Source organism: Daldinia caldariorum (assembly GCF_022478825.1).
Source record: "Daldinia caldariorum strain CBS 122874 unplaced genomic scaffold F4812scaffold_22, whole genome shotgun sequence".
NCBI classification, from domain to species: Eukaryota; Fungi; Ascomycota; class Sordariomycetes; order Xylariales; family Hypoxylaceae; genus Daldinia; species Daldinia caldariorum.
The window spans coordinates 317,602-342,323 of NW_025953058.1; the positions used below are offsets into that span (position 1 = coordinate 317,602).

At 48.7% G+C, this 24,722-nt stretch overlaps 8 protein-coding genes across 8 annotated transcripts; 4 read left to right on the forward strand and 4 right to left on the reverse strand.

Moving 5' to 3' along the window:
• Positions 1–742: 742 nt before the first annotated feature.
• Positions 743–1,582, reverse strand: F4812DRAFT_463125 (uncharacterized protein; the record flags this gene model as incomplete). Its single annotated transcript, XM_047938154.1, has 3 exons — positions 743–1,037; positions 1,099–1,414; positions 1,480–1,582. 3 exons carry the CDS (start codon positions 1,580–1,582, stop codon positions 743–745), a joined length of 714 nt encoding a protein of 237 aa, XP_047786379.1.
• A 1,352-nt stretch (positions 1,583–2,934) lies between these two features.
• F4812DRAFT_221604 (FAD dependent oxidoreductase) lies at positions 2,935–4,720 on the forward strand. Its single transcript, XM_047930447.1, has 3 exons — positions 2,935–3,171; positions 3,234–3,844; positions 3,927–4,720. Exons 1-3 carry the CDS (start codon positions 3,149–3,151, stop codon positions 4,367–4,369), a joined length of 1,077 nt encoding a protein of 358 aa, XP_047786380.1. The 5' UTR covers positions 2,935–3,148; the 3' UTR covers positions 4,370–4,720.
• A 350-nt stretch (positions 4,721–5,070) lies between these two features.
• On the forward strand, positions 5,071–5,973 carry F4812DRAFT_468222 (uncharacterized protein; the record flags this gene model as incomplete). The annotated part of the gene is made up of 2 exons (XM_047938757.1): positions 5,071–5,538; positions 5,625–5,973. The coding sequence occupies 2 exons, from the start codon at positions 5,071–5,073 to the stop codon at positions 5,793–5,795; spliced, it is 639 nt and encodes a 212-aa protein (XP_047786381.1). The 3' UTR covers positions 5,796–5,973.
• On the reverse strand, positions 5,847–8,033 carry F4812DRAFT_221633 (uncharacterized protein). The gene has a single exon (XM_047930448.1). The coding sequence runs from the start codon at positions 7,634–7,636 to the stop codon at positions 6,152–6,154; it is 1,485 nt and encodes a 494-aa protein (XP_047786382.1). The 5' UTR covers positions 7,637–8,033; the 3' UTR covers positions 5,847–6,151.
• A 360-nt stretch (positions 8,034–8,393) lies between these two features.
• On the reverse strand, positions 8,394–16,387 carry F4812DRAFT_221539 (uncharacterized protein). The gene is made up of 4 exons (XM_047930445.1): positions 16,245–16,387; positions 9,357–16,178; positions 8,694–9,298; positions 8,394–8,634 (listed from the first exon to the last, which is right to left on the reverse strand). The coding sequence occupies exons 2-4, from the start codon at positions 16,119–16,121 to the stop codon at positions 8,487–8,489; spliced, it is 7,518 nt and encodes a 2,505-aa protein (XP_047786383.1). The 5' UTR covers positions 16,122–16,178; positions 16,245–16,387; the 3' UTR covers positions 8,394–8,486.
• A 384-nt stretch (positions 16,388–16,771) lies between these two features.
• On the forward strand, positions 16,772–19,506 carry F4812DRAFT_221904 (uncharacterized protein). Its single transcript, XM_047930449.1, has 2 exons — positions 16,772–16,847; positions 16,970–19,506. Exon 2 carries the CDS (start codon positions 17,050–17,052, stop codon positions 19,087–19,089), a length of 2,040 nt encoding a protein of 679 aa, XP_047786384.1. The 5' UTR covers positions 16,772–16,847; positions 16,970–17,049; the 3' UTR covers positions 19,090–19,506.
• Position 19,507: 1 nt separating this feature from the next.
• Positions 19,508–20,402, reverse strand: F4812DRAFT_221574 (bola-like protein). Its single transcript, XM_047930446.1, has 3 exons — positions 20,265–20,402; positions 20,109–20,163; positions 19,508–20,025 (listed from the first exon to the last, which is right to left on the reverse strand). The coding sequence occupies exons 2-3, from the start codon at positions 20,160–20,162 to the stop codon at positions 19,735–19,737; spliced, it is 345 nt and encodes a 114-aa protein (XP_047786385.1). The 5' UTR covers position 20,163; positions 20,265–20,402; the 3' UTR covers positions 19,508–19,734.
• A 323-nt stretch (positions 20,403–20,725) lies between these two features.
• On the forward strand, positions 20,726–24,469 carry F4812DRAFT_444402 (acetyl-CoA synthetase-like protein). The gene is made up of 3 exons (XM_047935501.1): positions 20,726–21,186; positions 21,439–21,686; positions 21,765–24,469. The coding sequence occupies exons 1-3, from the start codon at positions 21,140–21,142 to the stop codon at positions 23,885–23,887; spliced, it is 2,418 nt and encodes an 805-aa protein (XP_047786386.1). The 5' UTR covers positions 20,726–21,139; the 3' UTR covers positions 23,888–24,469.
• Positions 24,470–24,722: the final 253 nt, after the last annotated feature.

Genomic DNA, 24,722 nt, shown 5'->3' on the forward strand with positions numbered 1-24,722 from the left:
AGTCCCCATGCCCAGTGCAGCTGCAAGGCTTTCAGTGCAGGGGTTTTAAGCAGCAACATGCAGTACTATATATTCTTTAGGACCCAATCGTTCTGAGAACCCAGATCACCTCTGTGTAGTTGAAAAAGGCATCGGAAAAGGATTATGTGTTTCTGTCGGAACTCCCCATCTAGGCGACACGCTATAACAGTATCTAGACCACCCGAAGCCTCCAGATATTGTATCATCCTCCTCATCGCGAACACTTATAATTTCGTTTTTGTTAAATACGTAGGCTGGATCCTGACTCCCTGTCGCTAACACGCTCTCTACGAATAACAGGGAAGGAACCCTTTCCCTTTTTTCAAACTCATCCCTTCATAAGAATCTCACAGACAATGCCGTGACACGAATAGTCGAAAGGTAGTACAGTATTTATAGCCACACATAATACTAATAGTTATGAGCGTATAAGCCATATAAATAAGAGAATGGCCTTAGCAAAAAAATAAATCCAATCACTAATGTTAAAGTCATTCAGGGAAGGAAAGGCAAGGGATCCGTCGAATTTGTATGTCATTCCAGTCGGTTTGCCTCGTATATCCGACTACCAAGATATATACCTAAGTAGCTTATCTATCTTGTCTCTAGGTACCTCCTATACATCCAAGTGCCCATGCTAATACATACAGGAAGAGAAACGTCGCCTATTCTTATTACCTATAACATATCTCGCTCCGCTCCATCTATCTATCTACCATAGCTAAGCAGCAGGGGCTGGAGAAGCGGTTGCCGCCGGGACGGTAATGGTAGTTGTAGTAGTTCCAGGGACAGAAGCGGCAGCAGATGTAGCGGCAGAAGTGGCAGCAGGAGCGGCAGGAGCGGCAGCAGCGGGGGGAGCACCACCTGGGGATCCCTCCTGTACGGGCGCAGGAACGAAAGCAGCGGCCTCCAGGGGAATGGAGGCTACTGTGCCACCGGTTACCGTAGTACCATCAACACTAGACTTGGTGGATTGTGATGCCTTGGCGTAGTCGACGATTTGTTGATCATCCGTACTACGAGACAGTTAGCAAAGTGCCTAACATAACAACTTAAATGGGAGATGAGTCCGCTTACGGGTTAACCACCATGACCTGTCCTTCTTGACAATGGGGACCCGTCGCGCAATACAGGAACAAAGCATCCGTGCTCGTTACGGGCATGTTGAAAGTGCCAACAGTGGTTTGCCCATCTTGGAAAGGGATATGTCCGCTATGGATGCCACCTGTTAGAGGTGTGCAAGGGGCGTCCTTAGCACTTTGGGTGACGGTATGATTGCCGTTGCTGAACTGGAATTGTATGATATCGCCAACAGATGCCTTCACCATATTAGGTACGAAAGTATCTTGTGGTCCACCAACAACAACCGGAATGATCCTGTTAGCCGCTAGAACTGTTTATTATTAGTCATTTGTTTGCCATGATACTGTCACAGGGCAGCTCATCGCAGGTAGGTACCTTTGAAACCTCCAACCTCAACCGGCGCGTCTCTGTATAATATCCGGGATGGTCGCGCACTGGCAACCGCGGCTAGGAGGATAGAGCTGGCGAAGAACAACATATTTGCTACTGAGGAACTGGTGAGGACGTTACTAGGTATTGACAGGAAGACGAAAACAAAAAGAATTCCACAAGATCTCGGGTATTAAATTAAAAAATATGGTAATAACGGTACCGTTCAACGGCTATCTGCTCACTGGGAGTTCCGAAAGAGAGTGAATGGAAAAACAAAAATTCGACTAGAGGAAAGTAAGGTGATAGAACTCAGTCCCCGAGCCTATGGACTCATCGCAAGCATATATAGCAGGCTACCCATGGGGGGAAAAACATAGCACGCAATCATATCGACTAGGACTGTTTCGATAACCGCGACGCAATCTCAGCGTGCAAGAATCCTCAAAGCGTTTTCAGGGTGGAGTGGCAGTGCTCCTTTACTCTTTTCCAAAAAAAAAAAAAAAAAAGGAGCTCTTAAACCCGTCCCTAAACCCAAGCAGGGGAACAGGTTCGGCAGTTGAGAATCAAGACTTTTCAGTCTGGCCAAAGACGCTCTAACGCAGACTGAGCATTCATTCTGTTCAAATTTTCTTCAGCCATTGGTTAAGGGGTCGAAGATATGGTTCGATAAGTTCCACCCTTTTCGCATTGTGAGGCTTCTTGGTAACTTGGGGCAGATACATACCTACCTACCTAATATAGCCCCAGCAAGCCAGGATCACCGAGGCTCAACTCCACAACGGGAGATCCTATGAGAGATCAGCCTTTTCCTAGGCGCACATCATAAAGATTCTTCGATGCTGGTAAAACAGGATCCACATGCAGACGTAATGTTCAGGCATGCCACGGTTTCTGAAGTTTGTCGGTGCGCGACTTGGCGCCGCTTGGCGCGCCTTGGCTGAAGATGCACGATGTTTCAGACCAACTTCAGATGCTTCCATCTGAAGCATCTAGCTTCGCAACTGTACCCAGTTAAAGAGGATGTCCATTCATGTTCGGCGAATTTATTCGCCACTCGAGGTAGTGGTTATCAGAGCAGAGGTTCGTCTCTAACAAACGCTTAGAAACGCTTACTCGAAGTATCAGTCAGCTATCCTACAAATAGGTACCGTTTGGAGTTATTGTATAACATCATTACATAATTTATCTCTAGCTAACTTAGGTAGGTAGGTATGTATCTGGTATGCATCGGTAAAGGCCTCCGGAAACCACTCGGCCAAAACCACCGTGATCTGCTCCTTCCACCTTCCATTCCTATCACTTTCGGCTATTATACCGGATGGTCGGGGTGAGTAATCGGCCCCATCCGGCCCCGCTCCCCACCTCCGATATTCGGCCGCCGTAGCTGAACCTACTGATTTCAGCTGCTTCTTGGTATTAGTTCATTTGTTCTCTTGACTAAAGTCTTCCACTAATCGAGGTAATAGAAACCTCTATCAGCTATTGCTACCGGGATCGGTTTCTAAACATCATATCATGATAAACATCGGAATATGTAAACATATAAATTAGCTCGTAACGATTCTCTTTAATGGCACCTTAACCTTATGGATTTGTGCCCATAATACGCAGCTTGGTTGACAACTAGATATAAGAAATCACTACTAGGTTACTAAGACTTACTTGCTTCACAATGCCCCATACAGTTGTATTAGGGTATAGTATCTCACTAGCTCCTTATCGTGGTACAAACGTCTAACTAACACCGCGACCCGCAGCGCCGGCGTCATCGGGCTAAGCTCCGCTCTGCGCATCCAGGCCGAAGGCCACGCCGTGACTATCGTAGCGCGCGACTTCCCCTCCGGATCCGAAACCATCGATGCGCAAAGCCAGATCAACTACACCTCGCCGTGGGGAGGCGCGCACAACAGGATCGTACCCCCGACCAACCCCGCGGAGGAAACGGAACATGCCATGAGCCTCCGGACCTTCGACCACATGCGTGCCGTCCAGGCGCGGCATCCGGAAGCGGGCATCACTTTCATGAAGGGCATCGAGTACCTCGAAGCACCCAGCGAGGCGTACCGTACGCTCACCGAAGAACGGGCGCGCACGCAGCTGGGCATCAAGGGGTTTAGGGTGCTCAAGGAAGCAGAGCTGCCGGAAGGCGTGAAGTGGGGATGTGAATACGAGACGTGGTGCGTCAACCCCATGGTTTACTGCAGCTTCCTGCTGCGCCGGTTTGCGATTCTGGGGGGCAAGGTCCTACGCAGAGAAGTGAGAGACCCGAGAGAAATATTCTCCTGGAAATTTGAAGCGGGGCCTGTTGATGTGTTAATCAACGCTTCTGGACACGGGTTTGGAGACGACAATATGTTTATTACCAGAGGTAAATTATTCCTATTTCCTTCTGTCGACATTATCAACATACCCTAGATGCCCTAGTCCTAAACTAAACGTCTGCTGCATAGGTCAAACGTGCCTTGTTGCCAACGCGTGTCCTGTGACCGTCACGCGGCAAAATGCAGACGGCTCGTGGACATTCTGCGTCCCACGGAATTTCGACGGCGGGACTATTATCGGCGGCACCAAGGAGGCCAATAATTGGGACCCGAATCCATCGCTGGAAGTTCGCGAGACCCTGTTGCGGAAATTTGCCGCTACTTACCCTCAGATATTGGGGAGCGAAGGCAAGTTTACTGTGATGAAGGATATTGTAGGTCGACGGCCAACTCGCAAGGGAGGTATGCGACTGGAAAAAGAAGAAGTAGTTGACAGGCAGACCATCATCCATGCTTACGGTCTGGGTGGACGAGGCTACGAGCTGAGTTGGGGCGTTGCAGATGGGGTCGCGCGGCTACTGGCAGAACACTTGGGCGCCGACGCGTGGAGAAAAGGAGAAGCGAAACTTTAATATCTCGCTGGTTGGTTTTGCAACGAACGTGATAAAAATCCACGAAAAGTAAAATGCAACAGAAGCAGCGGTCACATTCATCGGGACCAGACAGTTAGGTGTTACGAACGAGGAGTAAAGGATCAGCTCAGTAGGAATCTTCTCAGCGGGCATCGTTTGTCTGATGCTATAGCAAAGTATTATTGTTGCTGTTTGTCACCTCGTAAAGAGAATGACTGCCTAACCTAAGGATAAGCAGCCCGTGCTTCGTACATCTTCCCATGATGGCGTTTGTGGCTTTCACTGCGTGCATAGGCCCACCCTTTAACGATCTAGCACCTGCAAACGGAGATGGTTGACAGAAAGCAAATTCTCTATGGCTCTCACCTGGGCAACAGGTAACAGGTTGCTGGTTGCTGTAGCAGATACTGCGCACCTGCCCAAAATGCCAGATGCCTAACTTCGCATGTAGCTGCCTGAAGTTTAAAGAGACAATGAGGAGAAAAAAACAAACCAAAAAAAAACCATACTTCTAAAAGTTTATCACCGCCATTACCCTTTACCGCCACTACCTTACCTCCCACTTCACCGGAAGTTACACGTCTAAAACATACACAACGCCAACATATATCGTATCTCTCTTTCTCCCTCATTCTCGCAACCGGACCTTCTCAAATCGACATCAATCCACCACCACCACCACCACCACCACCACCACCAAAATGTCCCACCGCCCCCCTCACAACACCGCCCCAGTCTACACACACCCACCCCCGGACCCGACAGACCCAACCTTCGACTTCGCAGCGTACCGGACGGCGACGCTCGACGGGGTGGACCGGTCGAACGCGGCGTGGGCGGCGGCGCGGGCGGGGCGCCACGCGGAGGCCGTGGAGCTGCACCGGCAGGCGCTCGCGCTGAAGCTGCGCTTCCACCCGCCGACCTCCGTCCAGGCCGCCCTCAGCTACAACGGCATGGGTGAGTCGCTGCTGCGCGCGGGCCGCCTGGCCGACGCCGACGACGCCTTCCGCCGCGCCCTCGCCGTTCGCGAGGGCGCCGGCCCCGTCCTCGACGCCGCCGTCACCCGCGACAACATCGGCCAGCTGCGCGAGGCCCAGGGCCGCTTCGCCGAGGCCAGGGAGATGCGCATCCGTGGTGATGGGAAGAATATGGTGTGCGGACACTACCACGTGAATTTTTTTTTTCCCTCTTTTTTTCTTTTCTTCTTCTTTTTTTCTTTACTAATGTACACCTAACCTAACCTAATATATCACAGTGCCCTCATCAGAAAACGTTCGTCTTGGCTGATCTGCAAGCTTGTTCCGCGTGCCGATCCGTCTTTTACTGCTCTAAGGATTGCCAGAAGCAGGACTGGACTAAACGCCACAAGCCGCTATGCAAGGCGCGCCAGAACCAAGCTGCTTCGCATGAATCTACCTCGCAGTGATTGAACACGGGTTGGAGTTCGGGGAAGAGAGACAGCTACCTATGCGTGAAAAAAAGGGAGGGAATGGAGGGTTAGCTAGGATCATGCCGGATGTTATTATGAGTATGCCGCCGATTAATCTTGCCATATGAGTCCTCGTTGCCTTTCACTTAGGTTTTTATCAACGTATTCGCGATGGATTTTACAGCCGCCAGTCTACCTTAGGTGTTTGTCTAACTTACGTGATTCGTAATAGTTCTCCCCAGTGATGGAGAAGACAGTCGTAGATCTAGGTACATCTGCAGCTATCCGTAGCCTTGAAGTTGGGAGCTACTCTCTCTCTCTCTCCCTCCCTCCCTCTCTCTCATACCAAATCCCTAGACCAAAAACGTCCAGAAACTAGGGTACACAAATTCCTCCTCGAAGATCCGTCTGACCTGCTCGAGGACGAATTTCTCAACCTTGCCTACGTTCTTCAGGCTCTGCTTCGTACCTTCTCTCTGGCCAATCTCACTCTCGACCCTGACCTCTTGTAGTAAGCTCCCTAGTCTCCCTTTCCGCGCGCCACCACCACCAGTTCCCGTGCCTTGCTCGTCCCTACCACCATCGTTATCGTCGTCCTGTCCTACAGCAGCCAGCGCGTCCTCAGGGCTCAAGAAACAGAAGTGCACCCGTTTCCTGATATACGCGACAACGCCGACCCCATCAAACGTAAGTCCTGTGATGTTCAGCTTTACCGGAATACCCACGAAGCTCGGCATTGGGTAGTCGAGCAGAATCTCGGCTGTTATCATCAGTTTCACGTCGCCTGCGTACTTGATGCGGAACACGGCTTGTAGGTCGTCTATCCTAGGCTCGCGGAACTTCTTGGGTGCCTCTTCCTCCTCTTCCGATGATCCTTCACGCGCCCCTTTACCGTCAGGGCTACGACCGGAGCCGCGCTGTCCGCTCGTCATTCTATCTCTGGTCGGAGGTCGCGAGGGCCCGGCCGAAGTTGGCGCGAGAGTTGACACGCTATGTTTCTCTCGAAGCAGATGTGGCGTAGGGGCAAGTGAGGTTGGGGGTAAAGTGGGGGATGGAACTGGAGGATGGTCTGGGATAGAAGCGGAACCTTGGGAAGGCTGTCTGCTGTGATCACGACTCCGCGGGTACCTCTCTGGTGAAGGGTTATGCGGGCCACCCATCTCCAACCAGCCATTCAAATGTTGCGCTCCGGCGACGGCCGCTAAGGGCGTCTGGGTGCCGGACCAGGTGGTCGCTAACTTTGACTGGAAATAATGCATATTGGCTGTACCGCCGGGCACGCCGGGCGTCGGGACGCCGAGTCCTAAGAACGGGTTGGCTATATCGGGTGTCCCGGGAGCGCTGCGTAATCCCGCAACGTGGATATGAGGCGGATAAAGACCTTCCGGAGGATAAGCGGCCGTACCGATTTCACTCTCACCACCCCTACGTCCATTCCCACCCCTTCCTTCTAATCTACGAATTTGATCCGCTCTCCTCTTATGTTCGGCGGCTCTTATCGCTTCGGATACCTCGTCCGAATGCCCATGTCCATGCCCATGTCCATGCCTTCCCCTCTCATCCTGGACAAGTTCCTCTTCTTCTTCCCCTTCTTCATCCTCATCATCCGACACGTCTGGATTTTCCTCATAGAAGTCCGGTAGCGGGTCGCATATGTCCTTTAGCACGACACTCGGTGGTATGGTGCCGAAAGCAAAATCGTGGACTTTGACGGATTTGATAAAACGCGGCAGAGGCACAGCTTGAAACTTGGTATGAATAAAATCACGGATTTGTTCCGCGAGTGCGGCACCGTCCGGCCCGCCTGTTAGCGTCTCCCAATTTAAGTCTATCGACATGATAGTAACCTCGTCGGCGGTGTATGATTGAAGTTTATTATTGTTAAAATGCCCATTATTTAATCTTACACTCGACTCAGTCCGGGATGATGACAAGTCAGGTAGTTAATATCATATTTATGAAACGAAAGAAAAAAGTGAAGATGGAAGATTTAGGTTAGGTTAGGTCTAGGTAGGTAGGTAGTAGGTAGATAGATACCTAGCCTAAGGTACCTACATGTAATAAATAAATATAAGGGCTCTTTAGGTATTGAGTAATTCGCATCAATCAGATGTTGTTTTTTGAAGTTTAGAATAGCAGCCCACTGCCCACCACCGCCCTCTAAATAAAAGTCCACAAATTTACACCTAACCTAAGATACCTGGTACCTAACCTCCTATTAGTGCCTGTGGTACCTGTGGGGCTCTGACGTCTTGGGAGGCATTCTGGCACTGTACAATACAATACAATACAATACACTACAGGTAAAAAGAACACTCCCACCTATGAATTTAGCAAAATCCTCTACCTCAAACACTCTAATAATTTTCATGCCCTCAAACATATAAACAACGTGGTCCATCAAATTCATTATGCTCATCATTTTTAATGGGTATCCGCTAATGACAAAAAAAAAGAGAGAGAACAATGTATGGACTTCCATAACCCTTAGCTGCAAATGCATGCATGCTTCAGCTCATCCGCGTTTCGTTATTTCCAATACTAAGGTTAGGTTGCCCTTTGTTCACATGTTTACCATAACCCTCCCTCCTGCAAAACACCTCGTAAACTCGTTTCGTCCATTAGATTATATATGCGCTCCATACAAATATTATCCTGTGGTGGGCTTCAGGTACTAACATGCAATAGCTATGTTGTGCCTATATCTGCTGATGATGTTGTTGTTGTTGCTGCTGCTTCATCCCTTTTTGCAATATTCGCTTCAGCTCGTAAGGGTCTCGATACTGGAAGCGGTACGCTAGGCTGGTGCCAACAAGTCGGCGCTTCGAGGATGTATCTAAATTATTCTAACGTCAGCATGGTCTTTCCCCTTGCAATGTTGGGGCAACAAAGTACCTAGCCATAGCCTCCCTAAACCTAGACTTGTATTCTTTTGGGCTGGTCACGGTTGGTCTATTCCGGCTGCCACCTGCGAAGCCGCGGTCCTTGATCCAAGTTTCTAGTTTCTTGTCCCATGTATACGTTCGGATGCAGTCAATCATGCCTACCACTATCTCCTTTTTCCCCTCGTCGACGGCAATCATCAGCGAATAATCCATAACGTTCTGGCGGGCCAAGAATAGTGTATCGTTCCACACGGATGCGCGCAAGAGCTTTTTTGAATGTTCCCTCGCGAAAAGAGGCGACTCATAGATATATTCCACCATATTTTCGTCAAGAAGGACTTCATTACGCTCCCCGGTCGACTGAATCTTTCGATTTCTCATCGAACCCTTCAGGTCAAAGATTCTTGTGGCGTCCCGATCGTAGAATAAGTTCTCCATGAGTAGCAAATCGAGTTTGATCTCCGTGTTAGTTACCGGGTTCTTAATAATCACCTGAAAGAACCCTAGCATCTTGGCAATCACCGACGGGAGATCGTGGAAAAGCGCCTCGTACATCAAACTGAAATACGCTGGTGCGAATTTTAGGAATGCAGCTGTCTCCACAGGCGACAAGGCCTAATAAAACAATTAACTTATGCGTCCATATAATGCTGGGGTTCGCACTCTTGCTTACCTTCATTACTAACCGGTCGTCGTAGGTTTTCAAGAAAACCGACTTCGTCTTACCGCCTTTGGAATCCCATGGAAGACATCGAGATAGAGATTCGATGATTCTGTCAGCAACGCCGCATTTCCGTCGCAAGGCGTCGAATTGCTCGGCGTAAAATATTTTAACCAGCATTTTTGCTGTTCCTTCAGTAAACTGGTACTTATAATGGGAACTGGTAGTATGCACGAGTTTAGTTTCGAGTTGGCTTTCAGTAATAACTTCGCCAATATCCGAGTATACTCCAGAGTGTGCATCATCCTCTGTATCTGTTCCAGCTGAAACTGCTCCGCTCTCGTTACCCTTCTTGCGGTAAAATGTGCGCAGTTTCTCTTTATAATCTTCAGAGCTCAGAGCGAACGCAATCAGTGAGCTTGGTTCGTCTTCACGAACAATGATATCGGAATCGATAAAGATATGATCAGTCGCATTTAAGGGGTAGTCAAAAGGAGGCCATTGGCTAGCTGAGCGCTCGTTCCAAAACGTGGTAAGCACCTTCATGAAGTTATTCTTGTCTTGCTTGGGAAGTTCCATCGGAATTTCCGCACTGGAGTCAAATGACTTGGCGATCTCTTCAAGCGTCTTACCGTCGATCAACGAGTGCTCCGTGTCACTCTCCCCTTGCTCGTCGTCTGTGGCTCCCAAGCTGTTGTTGTGCACCTGATCGTCCACTCCGCCTTCATTAGCAACTTCGCCTTGACGTTGACGCCCGTCCTGAAGCAGTTGTATGTTTTCCGCCGACGCCTTGGCCGCCTCGGCGTCTGGCTGCGTGTCATCCCTTCCTAATTTATTGCTTGTTTTAGGATCGTCCTGTGCTGGGATGGTGACATGCTCATCTTCGGCATGACCAGGTTCCTGCACGGCCTCATCCACGTCCTCGTAAACCTCAACTATAGCTTTAGTCGTGGAATGCTGGAGGGAAGGCCTAGAATGAGACATTCTCTGTTTCCTTTTTTCGCGATCTTTCTCGCGTTCCTTCTCGAATTCCCGACTAAGTTGCTCAAAATGTTTACGAATGGTAGACACCCTAGAGTCTTTCTTCCCAACGAAACGGGGAATGGACGACTGGTTGCCTTTGCGGTGTGGCCGAAGACTACTAAACAGCTTCTTCTCACTTTTAGTCGATTCGCTGGTTGGAGTCTTTCGCAACTCGTTTCCACCCGGAACTTCTGTTAAATGCCCCTTATCTTTGTCTTTATCTTTGTTGGAACCAAACATCTTCTTGCCTACTCCAGAATGTAGGCGAGGCAAGGTTGGGATACTGTTTGCGGGGTGTGAAATGGCGCGTACCATAGGTGGCGAGACGTTCAATCCCATCCTACGAGAAGACGTACGCTCTGGTGCCGCCTTTTGAGATTCTATAGCATTCCTTGGTTGCTCATTCCTTGCTGTAACCGTGTTTTCGGATACTGACGACTGCTGGCGCCGACGAAGCTGTTCAACATGTTCGGTTAGTGACATAGGTGGCACTGTGGCAGTGGCCAACCGTGGCACAAGCTCAGGAGATACTGGTGAAACTGTATCAGCGATAGTTGATGCAGATGTTTCAGGGATATCGACGCTACTATCAGGTTGACTTGGGACGAAATTTCCAGGCACAGGTAATTTTACCGTGGCAAGATCTAGTGGCTCAACCCTTTCCAGAGTTTCTTTTTGCGGTGGCACATCCAAGGGGTTTTTTTCTTGGATTACGTCAAGCTGGGAGGTATCTATTGTACCTTCTGATTGCTGTGTGTCCTGCTTAGGGTCATTATCAGACGCGCTCGTCTGTGTTGTTTCTTCCGTGGTATCAGTGGTCTCGTTTACGGCTTCATTGTTGGTAAGAGGCTCTTTTGATTCATCCGTAAACATTTTACGGAAGTGAATCATGGTCAGCTTTCGAATATCTTTGTCAGAAGGAAGAAAATCGGCTTCGAATTTCGCAAATGTCGCATCCCATTCAGCCACCTTAACAAGCATCTCTCGTAAAACTATGTTGAATGGAATTACCTCATAGTATTTAGATTCCATGTATTTATCCTGAAGTTTTCGAACAAGCGAGGTGTGGTCATCCTGTATTCTCTTCGACAGCCGCTCCATTTCTGCTTTACATGGTTCGGCCTTTTCCGGAATAATATTGTCGGTATTAATAGCTTTCAGTCTAGCTTTGACAGATGCTGTAAACCGTGTCCAACGGTCTTGAGCATTGATGAATATTTCGTTTTTCATGTTAAGATCATGCCCAACATTCCAAGTGATGCGGGCACGAGGAACAATGATCTCCAAAAGGTCGATTGGGTCATAGTGGACACGTACGACCTTGTCGTTTAACCCAAAGTACCGTATGTGATCCCGAAAAAGGTCATGAGGACAGTTCCACCCTCCAGCATTCTCCTCTCTGAAAAGCGTTGTGCCTCTAATCCAGAATGACAGTTCAAGGAATTTTCCAAATGAATACTTCCAGGTTCCTCTAGACATCTCAGTCGCACGGGTTTCTCGCTTGCAGTGCTTGCAATAGCTCCACATCGTAATACCATCATCACGTACCTGTCGGCCCTTGGTATCCTGGTCAATAAATATAGTGATCCGCCCTTCACCGTGCACATATGATCGGTGATGCCCATACATTTTGCGGTAGCATCCATTTAACCCGCAGACTGAATCAGCGCCATAGCAGATATCCTCAATGTATTGACCCAAAGTGCAATCAGGATCCATGCCACTGCTTCTATCGACGCGCTCATCGTAAAATCCCAGTGCAATTAAATTTGGTTCTAAGCACGGGATTTTACTTTCCGTGCAGATGACCGAATGTAGGACAACTATGTTTTGGTGAGCGTAGGGTTCGAAGAGCCCGATGTTACCCTGAATGTAATTTTCCCACTGTCTAGCCTGTGTCTGGTAATTGTACAGAGCTTTGTCGTATTCAGCATCGTGTACAGCATGAAGTATTTCCATAACCTGTTTGGGAGCTTTATGGTCAGTTTTGAGAACCATTTCCGGCGTGATAAGCTGGAACTTCGGAGCATGCGACTTCTCGCTATCCGCGCGCTCTTCAATCACATCTTGATCACGCAGCCGTTTCAGGTAAATTACTTTCCGTTCCTGTTCCCGAGCTTTCATAAGCAGATATGGCTGCGGGAATTTAACAAAGGGTGAGGCGGAGAGAATTTTAGTCTCATACTTGGCCACCATATCACTATAGAAGGTTGGCATAGGAATATCATCCGGAACAGAACCGTCATCGACTATTCCAGAGTGTGTTTTATGTAGAGAAATTGATTGTTCGGTTGATTGGTTCGAGGTAAGTTGACTAGGCGGTATATCGCTATTCATTGGCTCTTCAGTCGCTTTTTCAGAGGAATGGTCCTCTTGGCTTGCGGGCGTCTCGTCTTCAATCGTATTAGGCGGTGTTTTCTGCGCGTCGCCTTCTGCAAAAGCCTTTGCATCTAGTGAAGGTTGACTGCAATCAGTAGTTTGGGAGAGATCTCTCGATATTTCCTCATCAGCGGGAAGCTTGACGAACGAATCTCGCATCAAGCATGATTCGAGTTTGAGATTATACACCACATACACCATAAACTCGGTTATATGTTTGAGCTTCGCTAAGATCGGTGTAGATGCACCTCGAAGTGCAATGGTACAACCAAGGTCTTCTTGATAGCTAGACAAGAAGATGTATGTCTTTTTTCCACCTGGAATGTCCTCGTTGACAAATGTTTTCACCTCGTAACCAGCACTCTTGCCTGTCTGGAACTGATGCGGAGGAAGCGCCAACATATCTACGGAAGAGATAATTTCAGTCTCTAGACACCTTGAAACAGCAGAGAGCACGGAAGGCTTCACGTTGTAGGCAACGGAGATCTTCGCGTCTGAAAGAAATTGCAAGGCCAGACCCGAGACACTCTTCTCCGCTAATAATAACTGAGGCCGAAGAGCTATGATCCTATTTACTAATTGCTTGAGGAATTCTCTTTCTTGTTCAATAACAGGTTGAAGGCTCATAAATTGTTGTTGATGCCGCTGGTACTCAATGGGAAATGACACTATGACAACACGAGGCGAAGACATGCGACGGGGCATACTCTTCAATGCCAACTTTTTCGTAAATATCACGCCAGGGACATAGCAGGTGTCACTTGGCCTACCTCCTGGGATTTTCTTGAGTTTGACATAGTGTCGGATATCGATATCGTCTCCTCTATCAACATCGGGATCCACGGATGAAGTGCATTTCAACAAGATCGGCACTAAAGCTTTTTCCCAGGCATTTGCATTTGGAATACCGGAATCCTCCAGTAATTGCCGCAGCAGCTTTTTTAGGTGTGATAAACTCGCCGGGTGAAGTTCTAATCGAGGTTCCTTATCTCCTTTCATGGAGGAACTTCGGATGAGACGTGGCAGTTCGGACCCAGAGGTGTCGAACAACGGGAGTGTCTCATTTGATCCAGTCGGACCTCTCATTGCAGAAGATTTAGGTCGAGGAGAGCGAACGTGATGCCCACTAGCAATACTCATATTTCGCCGTCTGGAGGATCGTGGATTAAAATCGTCTAAACCGCGACTAGTGAAACTTAAGCCACTAATGCTTTTATCCGTTTGTGCTCTGTTTCTGAGTTTCCTTCCGGCGCTCAGGTAGGCTAAACTTGACCTCTCAGGATCCGTTGCGGGTGACGGGTGAAAATCAGCTGTAGCAATAGCTCCCGCAATGCTCATCTGTTCATCGCCACTAGATTCATCCGACATGAATGGGGCTAAATCTGGATCAATAACATTGTCGTCGTGGAATGCATGCAGTCCGGTCTTCTTGCTTGCTTCTTCGGTTGCAGGATTTCGGAATGGTACCCTCTGCTCGGGGGATGCTTTAAGGCGATTCCATAGATTATGCTTCGAATTGTGGCGTCGATGACCAAAAGAATGCGGTCTGCCCGAGGTATTAGATTTCAAGGACCTGGACGAGCTTGGTCTACTAAGTTGTGGGAGATCAATTTCCAGCACAGAAGAACTGCGGTTCGAGGAATCGCCAATGCGCCTGGTAGCAGGAATAGCCATCATAGGCGCAGTCAATGACCTCTTATCATCTTCAAGGTCATCGGCTCTCTCAGAGATACTAGCATCATCAGGATCATCTCTTGAGAAAGGCGAAGATCCTCGCTTAGGTTGAGTACCGCGAAATATTGCTGGGAGAAATGCATCATCGGCCGAGTCGTCAGATGCAGCGCCGTCTTGCCTCTGGAGAATTATATTTAGACATGGCTTACATACACGGAGTGTCCCCTGAACACCAAACCGTTGGCCAGATATAATAGACGTGCATCCGCTGTCAAAAATGCAGCCGCACGTTCGACAATGGTGCTTTCGACGGAAAGCAGTAAATGGAGCACCGCATAAAAAACATTCCTTGCAAGTTTCGTCGGCCATCCAGAAGTCTTTACTCAAGACTTGTTTGCGCATAGAAGCTAATTTTGCGTTGACAATTTCGGGGGCACCCTCATCAGTTGTCGTGCCTGGAATTCTATATTCGCCAGATCGTACCCGTTGAGCGGCGGGACTGTGTGAAAATGACCCATGATGAATATTATTATGAGCAGATGTATTAATTGGGCTATGTTCTGTGGTGCCCCTGGATAACGAAGAAGACCTGGAAAGATCGCCAGAATTTCGAGAATAACTGATTCGATCAATGAGAGCAGGCCTCCTAACGGCGTCCTTAGCAGAGAGCTTCGTAGACTGAGGTTGTATGTAAGAGTCTGAGGAAGTCGAGTTAGGGGCTGTAGAAATAGGTGGCACAACGCTAGATCTCTTTATGGGACTAGTAGGAGAATCGGCATGACTATCTATAATAAACCCATCCTCCCGCTTCGAATGAGTGGGGATTGCAATCTTATCAAGGTTAGAAGGACGCCTATTTCCCGTCGTATCATAAACTGGCGATAGCTCAGAGGCCTGAATAGGCTGTTCCTCGTTAGGCTTGCTAATACTGCTTCTCCCACTTCCTTTACTTGTACCGTCTTCATTCTTGGCTGACGTATTACGGGAAGCCTCTTTGAAAGCATTAACATGTACGGGCGCTACGGCGGCAGTTGCCTTTGTCATGTTGGGAATGCTTTGCCGACTTGACGAGGCGGATTTAGAAGTCGAAACCCCGGTCAAATTAGTAACCGACAAAGCTATCGTCGATTGGGGTTGCTGGGATTGACCTTCGCTAGCCTGAGCTGAGCTTGAAGAAGCTGTTGTTGAATTCATAGCATCGGATCGAGATGAGCTGAAAGTTAAACTTGTAGTGCCCGTATCAGCTCTAGGCAAAGAGGTTGAAGGCTTAGTTCCTGTGGCAGTAGTGCTAGAACTCTTTTTCGATGCAGTATCTCCATCGACCGATTCGGAGTTGTCTTTGCTGCCTGCAGTTGCTACTGGTTTGTCCTTCCCACTCACTCCAACAACCTCTTTGAACCGCGAATAGAGTCCACTCAAGCCATGTTGTACGAGATCGCTCCCAATTCCCTTGGTTTCTACAGTAGCTATAGATTCTGGCGGCGACGCAAAGTCGTTAAAGGTAGTTAGGACATCTCGTGCTTTAGAAGAGGTATGTATCTTGTCAAGAGCCTGGGCGAGTTGGTCTTTGTCGATCTGGTGAAGGGCAATAGATGCCGAGGCAATAGATGCTGAGGCAATCGATTCCTCGCGAGACTTGGGAGCAGATGAAGCTACCGTTAAGGGAGAGTGTGGAGGTTGGGGATGCTTCTTATCAGACATGGTGACGATGGATTTGAGACATGAGCCATGTAGTCAGACTTGTCAAGGTGCTAAGGTCTAGGTAGGTAAACACCAATTAGTACCAAAGAAAGAAGTTTATATAGTTGATACAGTTGCTTTTACCTTACCCCGATAGCTCTTAGACCTTCTATCATATATGCGCTTTGAGTTGCGACTCCTCGGGTGTGAAAACAGAAGCTCCTCCGCAAGCCGATGCCCGAATGGCTATAGAGTAGCGCCTACATGTAGCGATCTGAGAATCATAAGGAATTGAAGAGAGATTATTAGTGAATATTATACGAAGTACAATTTAAATATTAATAAGTGATTTGCTAGCAAAACATGGCGACAGCTGCCATGAAAGAAAAGGCAAAAGCTACTTCTACGTTTTTATGACGAAGTAAGATAAGAAAGAATGATGCAAGAGGCAGGAATGGGAAGGTTTATCCAGCTAAGGTCCCACTCTTTAGCATTTGAAGGAGAGGCAAGCCCCCCAAAGGTCCCCCACAAGTTGCCTTGTCTGCTTGTGTAAGTTCAAATAGATCAACTGTAGCTGCCCACTACCATTAAAGTCAATTGATGATACAACTCCCTGGTATTGTGCAACCCCAAAGCTGACAGGTTGACAGGCTGACTGGCTGACTGGACTGAATTTATGACCCCGCAACGCCAGCTGACTCATAATCACGTGAGTTCGCTCGTCCTTTCATCTAGGTATTGTACCATGTAGCTCTACCCCCCCCCCCCGCTATCCAATTCCTTTTACGCGTCAAACGCGTTAATTGCTCCTTTTTTCCAAACTCTCACCAATCAAGACTCTACAATAACCAGTACTAACCGAACAAAAGAGATGCAAGGATTTTCAGTCGATTAAAATGCAACCTTACATCACCAATAGTATATGTCCTACCGAGGTTGCTAGCTAAAGATGGCAAGCCAGTTAAACCACCTAGACGGACCAACATTTCTACCAGGTTTACTTGGGGAAACGAAGATTCATCGGTCTCTTGTAAGGATTGGAAGCGATCAACAGAAGCTTTTGGACCTTCCCAGTTCCTGGGCACAGTTTCTCAGCAATCTCTCCAAGCCTTTTTTCAATGTCCCTCCTGAAGTACTACGAGATTTGAAGGAATGCTATTCCCGTCAACTGCAGCCAGCACAATCAGGTGAAACTGTTTTGCCAGCCGATGTGCAGACCAATACCAATGATCAAGATGAGCGAAATTCCCAGATTCATCCTGATCCTGATGCCGAGAGTGACAGCGAAGAGAGCCAGGCCACATCCTGGTATTCGAGCCCTTATCATCACAAAACAATACCCCCCAAGACGAGCGATGAATCTCCTCAGCAACCATTTATGACACAAGTACCATCCGTCTCCCCTCCTCGGCCTACGGAGTCTACTCCATCTGAACGGCAGCCTCTTCCACCCTTCCCACCAAGTAGCCAAGACCAAGAAGATCCTCTCGAGGTTGAAGTCCCAACCGGCATTAACGACAAGATTCTTCCTCTGGGAAAACTTACCGCTCACGTCTGTGCAACACCCCCTTCCGCCCAAGTGGTACCGTGTACATATGAGCTGTCGGAGCAATCCTCCACAAAGCCAAAGTCAAAGCCGAAGCAACGGGTGTATAAAGAAGTTCCTGAATTCTATCGCCCGCCAAAGCCTCGTCCTACATCGGCCCATCCTATTCTAGATGCGGCAAAGCCACAGGTTAATGTCGCATCATTTCCTAAAGCACAGAGTTCCGGATCAATAGGTGATCCATCTTCTTCCGTCATACCATCAACCGTCCCCGGTGAAGTTCCACGGAAAAACCCGCCTGCCTGGGAGGTTAACCGACCCAATTCTCCACTGGAAGTCCCACATACCGGACGCGATAGTCCTGAAGCTCCAGATTCTCCGCAAACTCAACCGCCTTCGCCCGAGTACAGCCCTCCAACACCGCAACTCAGATCTTCACCACCCATTTTGCCTGTACTCCCAATCGCATCGCCAACCGTTACGGAAGCGCCTTCAGTATCGCAAACGCCTTTTCTCCGGTACACTATAGCGTATCCAAACTATAATGGAAGCATCAATGACTTTGTGACTGCTTGTATGTACATTCAACTCCGACGACGAAGGATACGAACGTCTCTGTATGACGACTTCATTCGAGCGTGGCATGAAGGCTATCTACCGTATGTTAGAGAATGCGACGATTCTGAGCCTCCTATGAAGGCCCTAAATGCCATTGACTGGTATAACCAGATTGACGATGATCCCGTATTTACATCACGAATTATCACACGACAAAATCTTGAATCAACTCTCAACTTTTATCCGGACGAGTTTCATACTGCTCGGGAGCTTCTAGCCTTGTCGGCAAAACAATCCCGAGAGCCAACAGGTACTCCAGACGGTACTATTCTAGCGAAAGGTCATGCCTCTCCGCGGGACCTTGTTGTCGCAGAGGAGGCGGTGCTTAGCAAGCCAGTCCAAGATCCACCACCAGCGAAGAGAGCCGAAAGTACATCTAACGATATTACCTTAGCGGCCGCATCTACCAGCCCTAAGCCAACTCATAGGAAAATCATCCCGGTAAACCAATCGATGCAGGAGATCGGACCAAGACCAATTAAGGCGAAAGGCCTCACGCGGTCCTTTTCTGAAGCGTCCCGTCATAAGAGGAAATCCAGCGAGGAGCTCAACTTCTCCCCACCTAAAAGACCATCAGTCAACTCCCTAGCTAGACTCGACTCCTGGAGCAATCCCGTCGTAAAGACGGACGTCCCTAAGAGTACAGTTCAAGGTTCTCCTGCACCTAGCTCTACTATGGAAAGGAAGCGGAAGTATGCCGACGACCCGCAGAAGAGAAGCAGGTCATTTGCGAAGTTCTTAAAGAAGCGACAAAAATGGGAGAAGGATAGTATTGCGAGCTCGGCGCCTGTAAGTAATACCCCGACATCTGCCCAGAAAGAGTAGCGATTAGTGCACAAGAGCGGTACAATAATTATGACCCGGAGTAAGGCGACATGGGCAATGATTTTTGAACGAATGGTGTTTCAGGGGTATTTGTACATATGTCGCAAGCTTGAGATACCCCCCCATTTGTCACTATTTAGGTCTTTTGGAAGACATGTGTTAGATAGAGGTACCTAACCTATTTTTAAAAGGGGGTTTTATGTGAAGCAATCAGAGTGTAGTACTACTTACTACCTTGCTATAATATTACTACTACCAACTACAAGTTGAGCGATAGTTGACTCCAAATACTGACTACGAAATATAGTAAGGTGTATTTGCCATAAGATAAGCTAGAAAGCCAGGTATCATGGAATAGTTGAATCGTTCAATGTGTACTGACATGTGAATATTAAAATTGGAGCTTCACAGTGTATTACTTTAGCTATGAGTACTGGTTTCAATGAAGTGCTATCATTAGATATGATCATATAACTATTATAGACAAAAGACTCATAATAGACAATCACGTTTTGCAAAGCTCCACGTACTCTGATCCATGCATTAAATAGGGAAGCCCTCTTGTATATGTACAATTAGTATCGTGCCCACAAACGCCCATCTCCACGCCACCAGTTCCAGCTTTAGCTAGTCTTAGTAGTAGTACTAGGTAGTCGTGCTTTGCTGCTGCCTTTCCTGCCACCTCTGCTCCTCTTCAGGGGTCATGGTGCGTAGTTGTAAGGCGTGAATGCCTCCTTCCCGCTCCATCTCGTCGTTCAGCAGCTGGTAGACGATGCGATGCCGGGCCGGCTGCATCTTCGACTTGAAAGCGTCCGAGGTGATGACCAGTCTGAAATGGGTCTCCTTGGAGGTGTTACCCACCATAGCCTTGTGGTGAGCGTGTTTGGCGGAATCGTTAAAGATCTCCAGTCTGGTAGGTTTGAGGGCGTCGGTGATCTGAGTGTGCGAAGGGGGCGGATTAGTACGACCGCTTACTATATTATACTCATTCGGGGCCCCGAAGCTGAGTGTGCATTTACCTTGGCCCGGATGGTATCCTCCACCGGCGTATTCGACGCCCCGGATGATGCCATACTGGAAAGCTGTCGGGTTACCCTGCCGGTCCAGGCTCGCACGTGTCGCTGCAACATGTATATGTAAGATGTAAGATGTAGGGTTTTGAGATGTAAGGTTACCCTTTCTTATCCTCTGGCCACCCTTTGAGACCCTTTGAAGCCCAAGGATCGAACTTTTTAAATTCCCGATCAGATATGGCGTTGACTAAAATGGATTAGTAGGGTATCAACGAAGGTGGTGAAGGTGGTGAAGTAACGAATAACGAATGATAAAAAAATATACAAGAGATAGAGGTTATCTGCATTAAGCAGGTACCAAGGTACGTACCAGTTTAATTCATCGACCTCGGGAGGTTGCCATGTAGGTAAGTACAAGTATGTACCTAAGCATCCAAACTTAAATGGCGGGGTACAACTGGGATATCTGAGGCCGGCCGATGCGGGACCTGGGAAGAGCTAAGAGTCCGCTGGAATTAATTGGCCAATCAAAATTGTTTACGGCAAAAAAAGCGATCCCGAGTCTCTTAACAAACAAAACAATTTCCATGTTCCACTTTTCTGTAAGCTTTTATTCTTGATCTTAGGTACCTCATAGTAAACAGTACTGGCTTGCTTGATTTTATCACTGAGGATCTCGGACATATTCATGTCTTTCTTTTCCGAAGAAGTCTGGAAGTGTTTACCTATACTATAGTATACTATAGATACTATAGTTATAACACTGATACGCAGTTAATCTGGACGGGTACAACTCAATTACACCCAATTTACACCAAATTTACACGCCACCATCTGACGACTTCAAGTACCTATCACGGATTTGACTGAGCCGACTTACAGACATCTATTCACCCCATTTACCCTCCCTCCCCCTGTTTGCGATTTCTTGGTATTTCAAATACCCGTATACATTGCAGTCGTTACTCATATTCCCCCGATCCATCCTCCGGCTCATCCTCCTGCCTATTCAGAGGGATTTGCATGGGGGTGGTATTATGTCCGAGAAGAAAGGAAGTGAGGAAGAGAGACAGTTGTGGAAGAAGTACTAAGGTTATTCCTTATAGACTCTCCTTCCCTTATAACACCCCGTGATGCGATTGAGTAGTACTGGGCTTCGTCTGATTGTTAATGCTCCGTCGTCGTCTCACTTGTTTAAGTCTATTTCAGCCAAGCATTCTTTGAGCCCTTGTTTTATTGCATCCGGTTCTACAGCTATATATACCCCCAGCTTCGTCCCCCGTCCATCACGTTCCTCGTGTCCCTTGTCAAATTGCTCATCTCCCCTCTTCGGCAGATATACCACGCATGTCAGGATGGCTTCCACTCTAACCCTCCCTAAGCTACCTATCTTCGAAGCCATCGCCAGCCATAACCCGCAGTCGACAGCTGTAGTTCACTGCTTATCTCGACGGACGTTCAAATATGGTGAAATACTTCCAGATGTGAGTCGCGTGCGCGACCGGATACTCGATGCTGCTGGCAAGTCGGACATCCGGGGCGAGCGGGTTGCTTTTCTCATAGAAAACAGCTACGATTATGTTGGTATGCATCATTTTACATTTTAGCCGCTGTACTCACCCGGACTTTACATAAGATCGGTTACTGACTCGCATCATCTAGTCACATACCTTGCTATCCTAGCTGCGCGGGCCATTGCTTTACCACTATCCCCACCATTTCCGGCTCCCGAGCTTCAATATATCCTATCTCAGTCGCAGGCAGTCCTGTTGCTACACTCCCCGAAATATGCCGCAAAGGTCGACGAAGTTCTCACCACGCCAAGCAAGGAACTCGATGTCGCACCGTCACCGATTCCTGTCGAGCTGCCAAAGCACTTCGGCGCAATCTCAGAAACGTTTGAGTCGGTCGAACTTACGGGCGATGGCGATACGGAGGGTGCTGGAATGATGCTCTACACGTCTGGTACAACTAATCGACCGAAGGGAGTGCTGCTACCAGAGACCGCGCTTACAGCTCAGGCTCGTGCCCTGATTGAGGCCTGGAAATACTCGCCGTCGGATCGACTGCTCCACGTGCTTCCTCTCCACCACATCCACGGCACCGTCAATGCCTTACTCACACCACTCTTCGCCGGCAGCAGTATTGAGTTCCTGTTCCCTTTCAACGCCGACACAGTTTGGAGGCGCTTTGCAACGCCATTTGTAGATTCGCCACAAGTTGCTGCGGCTATCGCAAAGCCGAACGGTGTGACTCAACCGGTAAAGGAAGTCGTGAAGGAAGTTGTGAAGGAAAATGTTATCACGAATAGCGCCCCCCAGCTTGTCAAGGCACACAGCTTTACTAAACCTAGCAGCCTTCCAAATGGCATTCTTCAACCCGTCAAGACGAACGGCTTCCATCCAACAGTTGGTGAGGCGAATGGAAGCATCACGCCCATTACGGAAACAAATGGCACTAGCACTCCAGCCCTAGAATTGAACGGATTTGGCCATCCCATCTCTTCGGAAATCAGCCGCTTAGCGGCAGTCATTAACCATCTCGCTGCTGAGGTTAGCAACCTTGCCGCGAAGATCAGCCAGCCTAACCAACCAGCCGCATTGACGAACGGCCTGAACCACGTCATCGCGCAACAAACCAATGGCGTTGCTCCCTCGCCAGCCCTATCTGCTAATGGCCTTGACACACCCGTCACGTCAATCAGCGGCCGTAATACACCCGTTGTAGAAGCCGCCAGCATTGTCAAGCAACCTGAGCCGCAGAAACCTGTCGCCCCTGCAGCCCCCGCTGCTGCCACTGAGCCGGTTAGCGAAGAGAAGTACAAGAATATGTCTCGTGTCAAGGTCACTTTCTTCACCGTTGTGCCTACGGTTTACACTCGTCTGCTCTCAACACACAAGACCTTACCTCCCGCCGTCGCCGAAGCCGGGCGTATCGCCATCAGCCCAGAGCATATGCGCGTATCGATTTCTGGTTCGGCAGCCCTCCCAACACCCGTCAAGAGTGCCTGGAAAGACCTAAGTCGCGGAAACGTGCTACTCGAACGATACGGTATGACAGAGGTGGGCATGGCGTTATCCTGTGGCCTTGATTACGGCGACCGCGTTGATGGCAGTGTTGGGTGGCCTCTCCCCGGTGTGGAAGCTCGTCTTGTGGATAATGAAACAGGCACCATCATCGAGGACCTCGACCCCTCCGAGCCTATCCCTGAAAAGGAGCGCTCTGGCGAGATTCAGCTCCGCGGCGCCAACGTGTTCCGGGAGTACTGGGCCAACCCGACCGCCACAGCCAAGGAATTCGTTCCTTCTGACGACGGTAAGGGCCCGTGGTTCAAGACCGGTGATGTAGCAGTTCGACGACCCGTTCCTGAGGCCGGCCACGGCACAAGTGGCGAATGGGCCCGAGGACCCATGTACTTCATCCTCGGCCGACAGAGCGCCGACATCATCAAATCCGGAGGCGAGAAAGTATCCGCACTCGAAGTCGAGCGTGAACTCCTTTCACTACCCGAGATTGCCGAGGCAGCGGTGGTTGCCGTGCCCTCGGGAAAGTGGGGACAGAAAGTCGGCGCCGTCATCATCCACTCCCCCGAATATCTGCGCGAACGGCCCGCCTGGCGGCCCCTCGACATGCGACGCGCGCTGAAGGGACGGCTGGCGAATTACAAGATCCCGCAGGTCCTCAGGGTCGTCGAGCACATCCCCCGAAACGCCATGGGCAAGATTAATAAGAAGGACTTGCTCCGGAAGGTGTTCTTGGATGATTTCAGTGGGGATGAGATGTAAGGACGTAAGAAACATCGCTGTAAAATGGACGATAGGATGGATACAGGTACCTAAGGAGGTAGGTAGTTAGGGTTGACATCAAGTTTTGGTTTAATAGCGTGGTACACGTTGGTTATCCAGTATCAGTACATACCTAATCCGAAAAGATCGGATCCGGAGAAAAGTGCCTAGGGAACAGGGTGGGTTCGTAGGTACCTAATCATCTCGATTGTCAAAAGGGACGCGTCATATGAATTCAACCCGATCCAATTCAACATGCGCGGAAGAGATAAGCCAGCCAGCTAGGCAGCGAACGATGAACGAGAAATCGGAATTGGACGAAGAGAAATACGAAATGGGCTGCGGCATTGCTGCATGTGTGATTGATTGGATGGATGGGTGTTGGGTTTGTCGAGTTGTGCGGGAATTTCATGTTTATATCTTGTGTCCTCTCCGACGACCTTTTTGTATATAGGGAACTCCTTCCTTTTTTCCCCCTAACTTGGTCGTTTTCGAGACGACTTGTCTCTATTATTAGTAGAGGTAGAATCAACACGGCTCGCAGGCCACTTTTGGACAGACAATGTCAGCTTTTTAACATCAGTAAATCGGTTGCTCCGATCGAAACCACATGCCTTGATATAAAATATTAAAAAAAAAAAAAAAAAGGGGGGGGGAGCTGCTGTTTTTTAGTTTATTGCTATGATTGTATTGCTATGATTGTATTGCTATGATATTGCATTCTATCTGCGGGAAAGGAAATGCCAACGGCGCTACGGGGATAGACCGCAATAGGCTATGATAGACCATGATCAGCCCCCTACTCAATTCTATTATTGTTTACCACCACCTGACA

Coding starts and splice junctions, on each gene's coding strand:
- F4812DRAFT_221604 (XM_047930447.1), top strand. CDS start 3,149: ATGCCCCATACAGTTGTATTAGG. Junction 3,172..3,233: donor CCCCATACAGTTGTATTAGG/GTATAGTATCTC, acceptor CGCGACCCGCAG/CGCCGGCGTCATCGGGCTAA. Junction 3,845..3,926: donor CAATATGTTTATTACCAGAG/GTAAATTATTCC, acceptor TCTGCTGCATAG/GTCAAACGTGCCTTGTTGCC.
- F4812DRAFT_221633 (XM_047930448.1), bottom strand. CDS start 7,636: ATGTCGATAGACTTAAATTGGGAGACGCTAACAGGCGGGCCGGACGGT.
- F4812DRAFT_221539 (XM_047930445.1), bottom strand. CDS start 16,121: ATGTCTGATAAGAAGCATCCCCAACCTCCACACTCTCCCTTAACGGTA. Junction 9,299..9,356: donor ACGACCGGTTAGTAATGAAG/GTAAGCAAGAGT, acceptor TTGTTTTATTAG/GCCTTGTCGCCTGTGGAGAC. Junction 8,635..8,693: donor TTTAGGGAGGCTATGGCTAG/GTACTTTGTTGC, acceptor AGAATAATTTAG/ATACATCCTCGAAGCGCCGA.
- F4812DRAFT_221904 (XM_047930449.1), top strand. CDS start 17,050: ATGGCAAGCCAGTTAAACCACCTAGACGGACCAACATTTCTACCAGGT.
- F4812DRAFT_221574 (XM_047930446.1), bottom strand. CDS start 20,162: ATGGCATCATCCGGGGCGTCGAATACGCCGGTGGAGGATACCATCCGG. Junction 20,026..20,108: donor AGGATACCATCCGGGCCAAG/GTAAATGCACAC, acceptor TCGCACACTCAG/ATCACCGACGCCCTCAAACC.
- F4812DRAFT_444402 (XM_047935501.1), top strand. CDS start 21,140: ATGTCCGAGAAGAAAGGAAGTGAGGAAGAGAGACAGTTGTGGAAGAA. Junction 21,187..21,438: donor GAGAGACAGTTGTGGAAGAA/GTACTAAGGTTA, acceptor CCTCTTCGGCAG/ATATACCACGCATGTCAGGA. Junction 21,687..21,764: donor AAACAGCTACGATTATGTTG/GTATGCATCATT, acceptor CGCATCATCTAG/TCACATACCTTGCTATCCTA.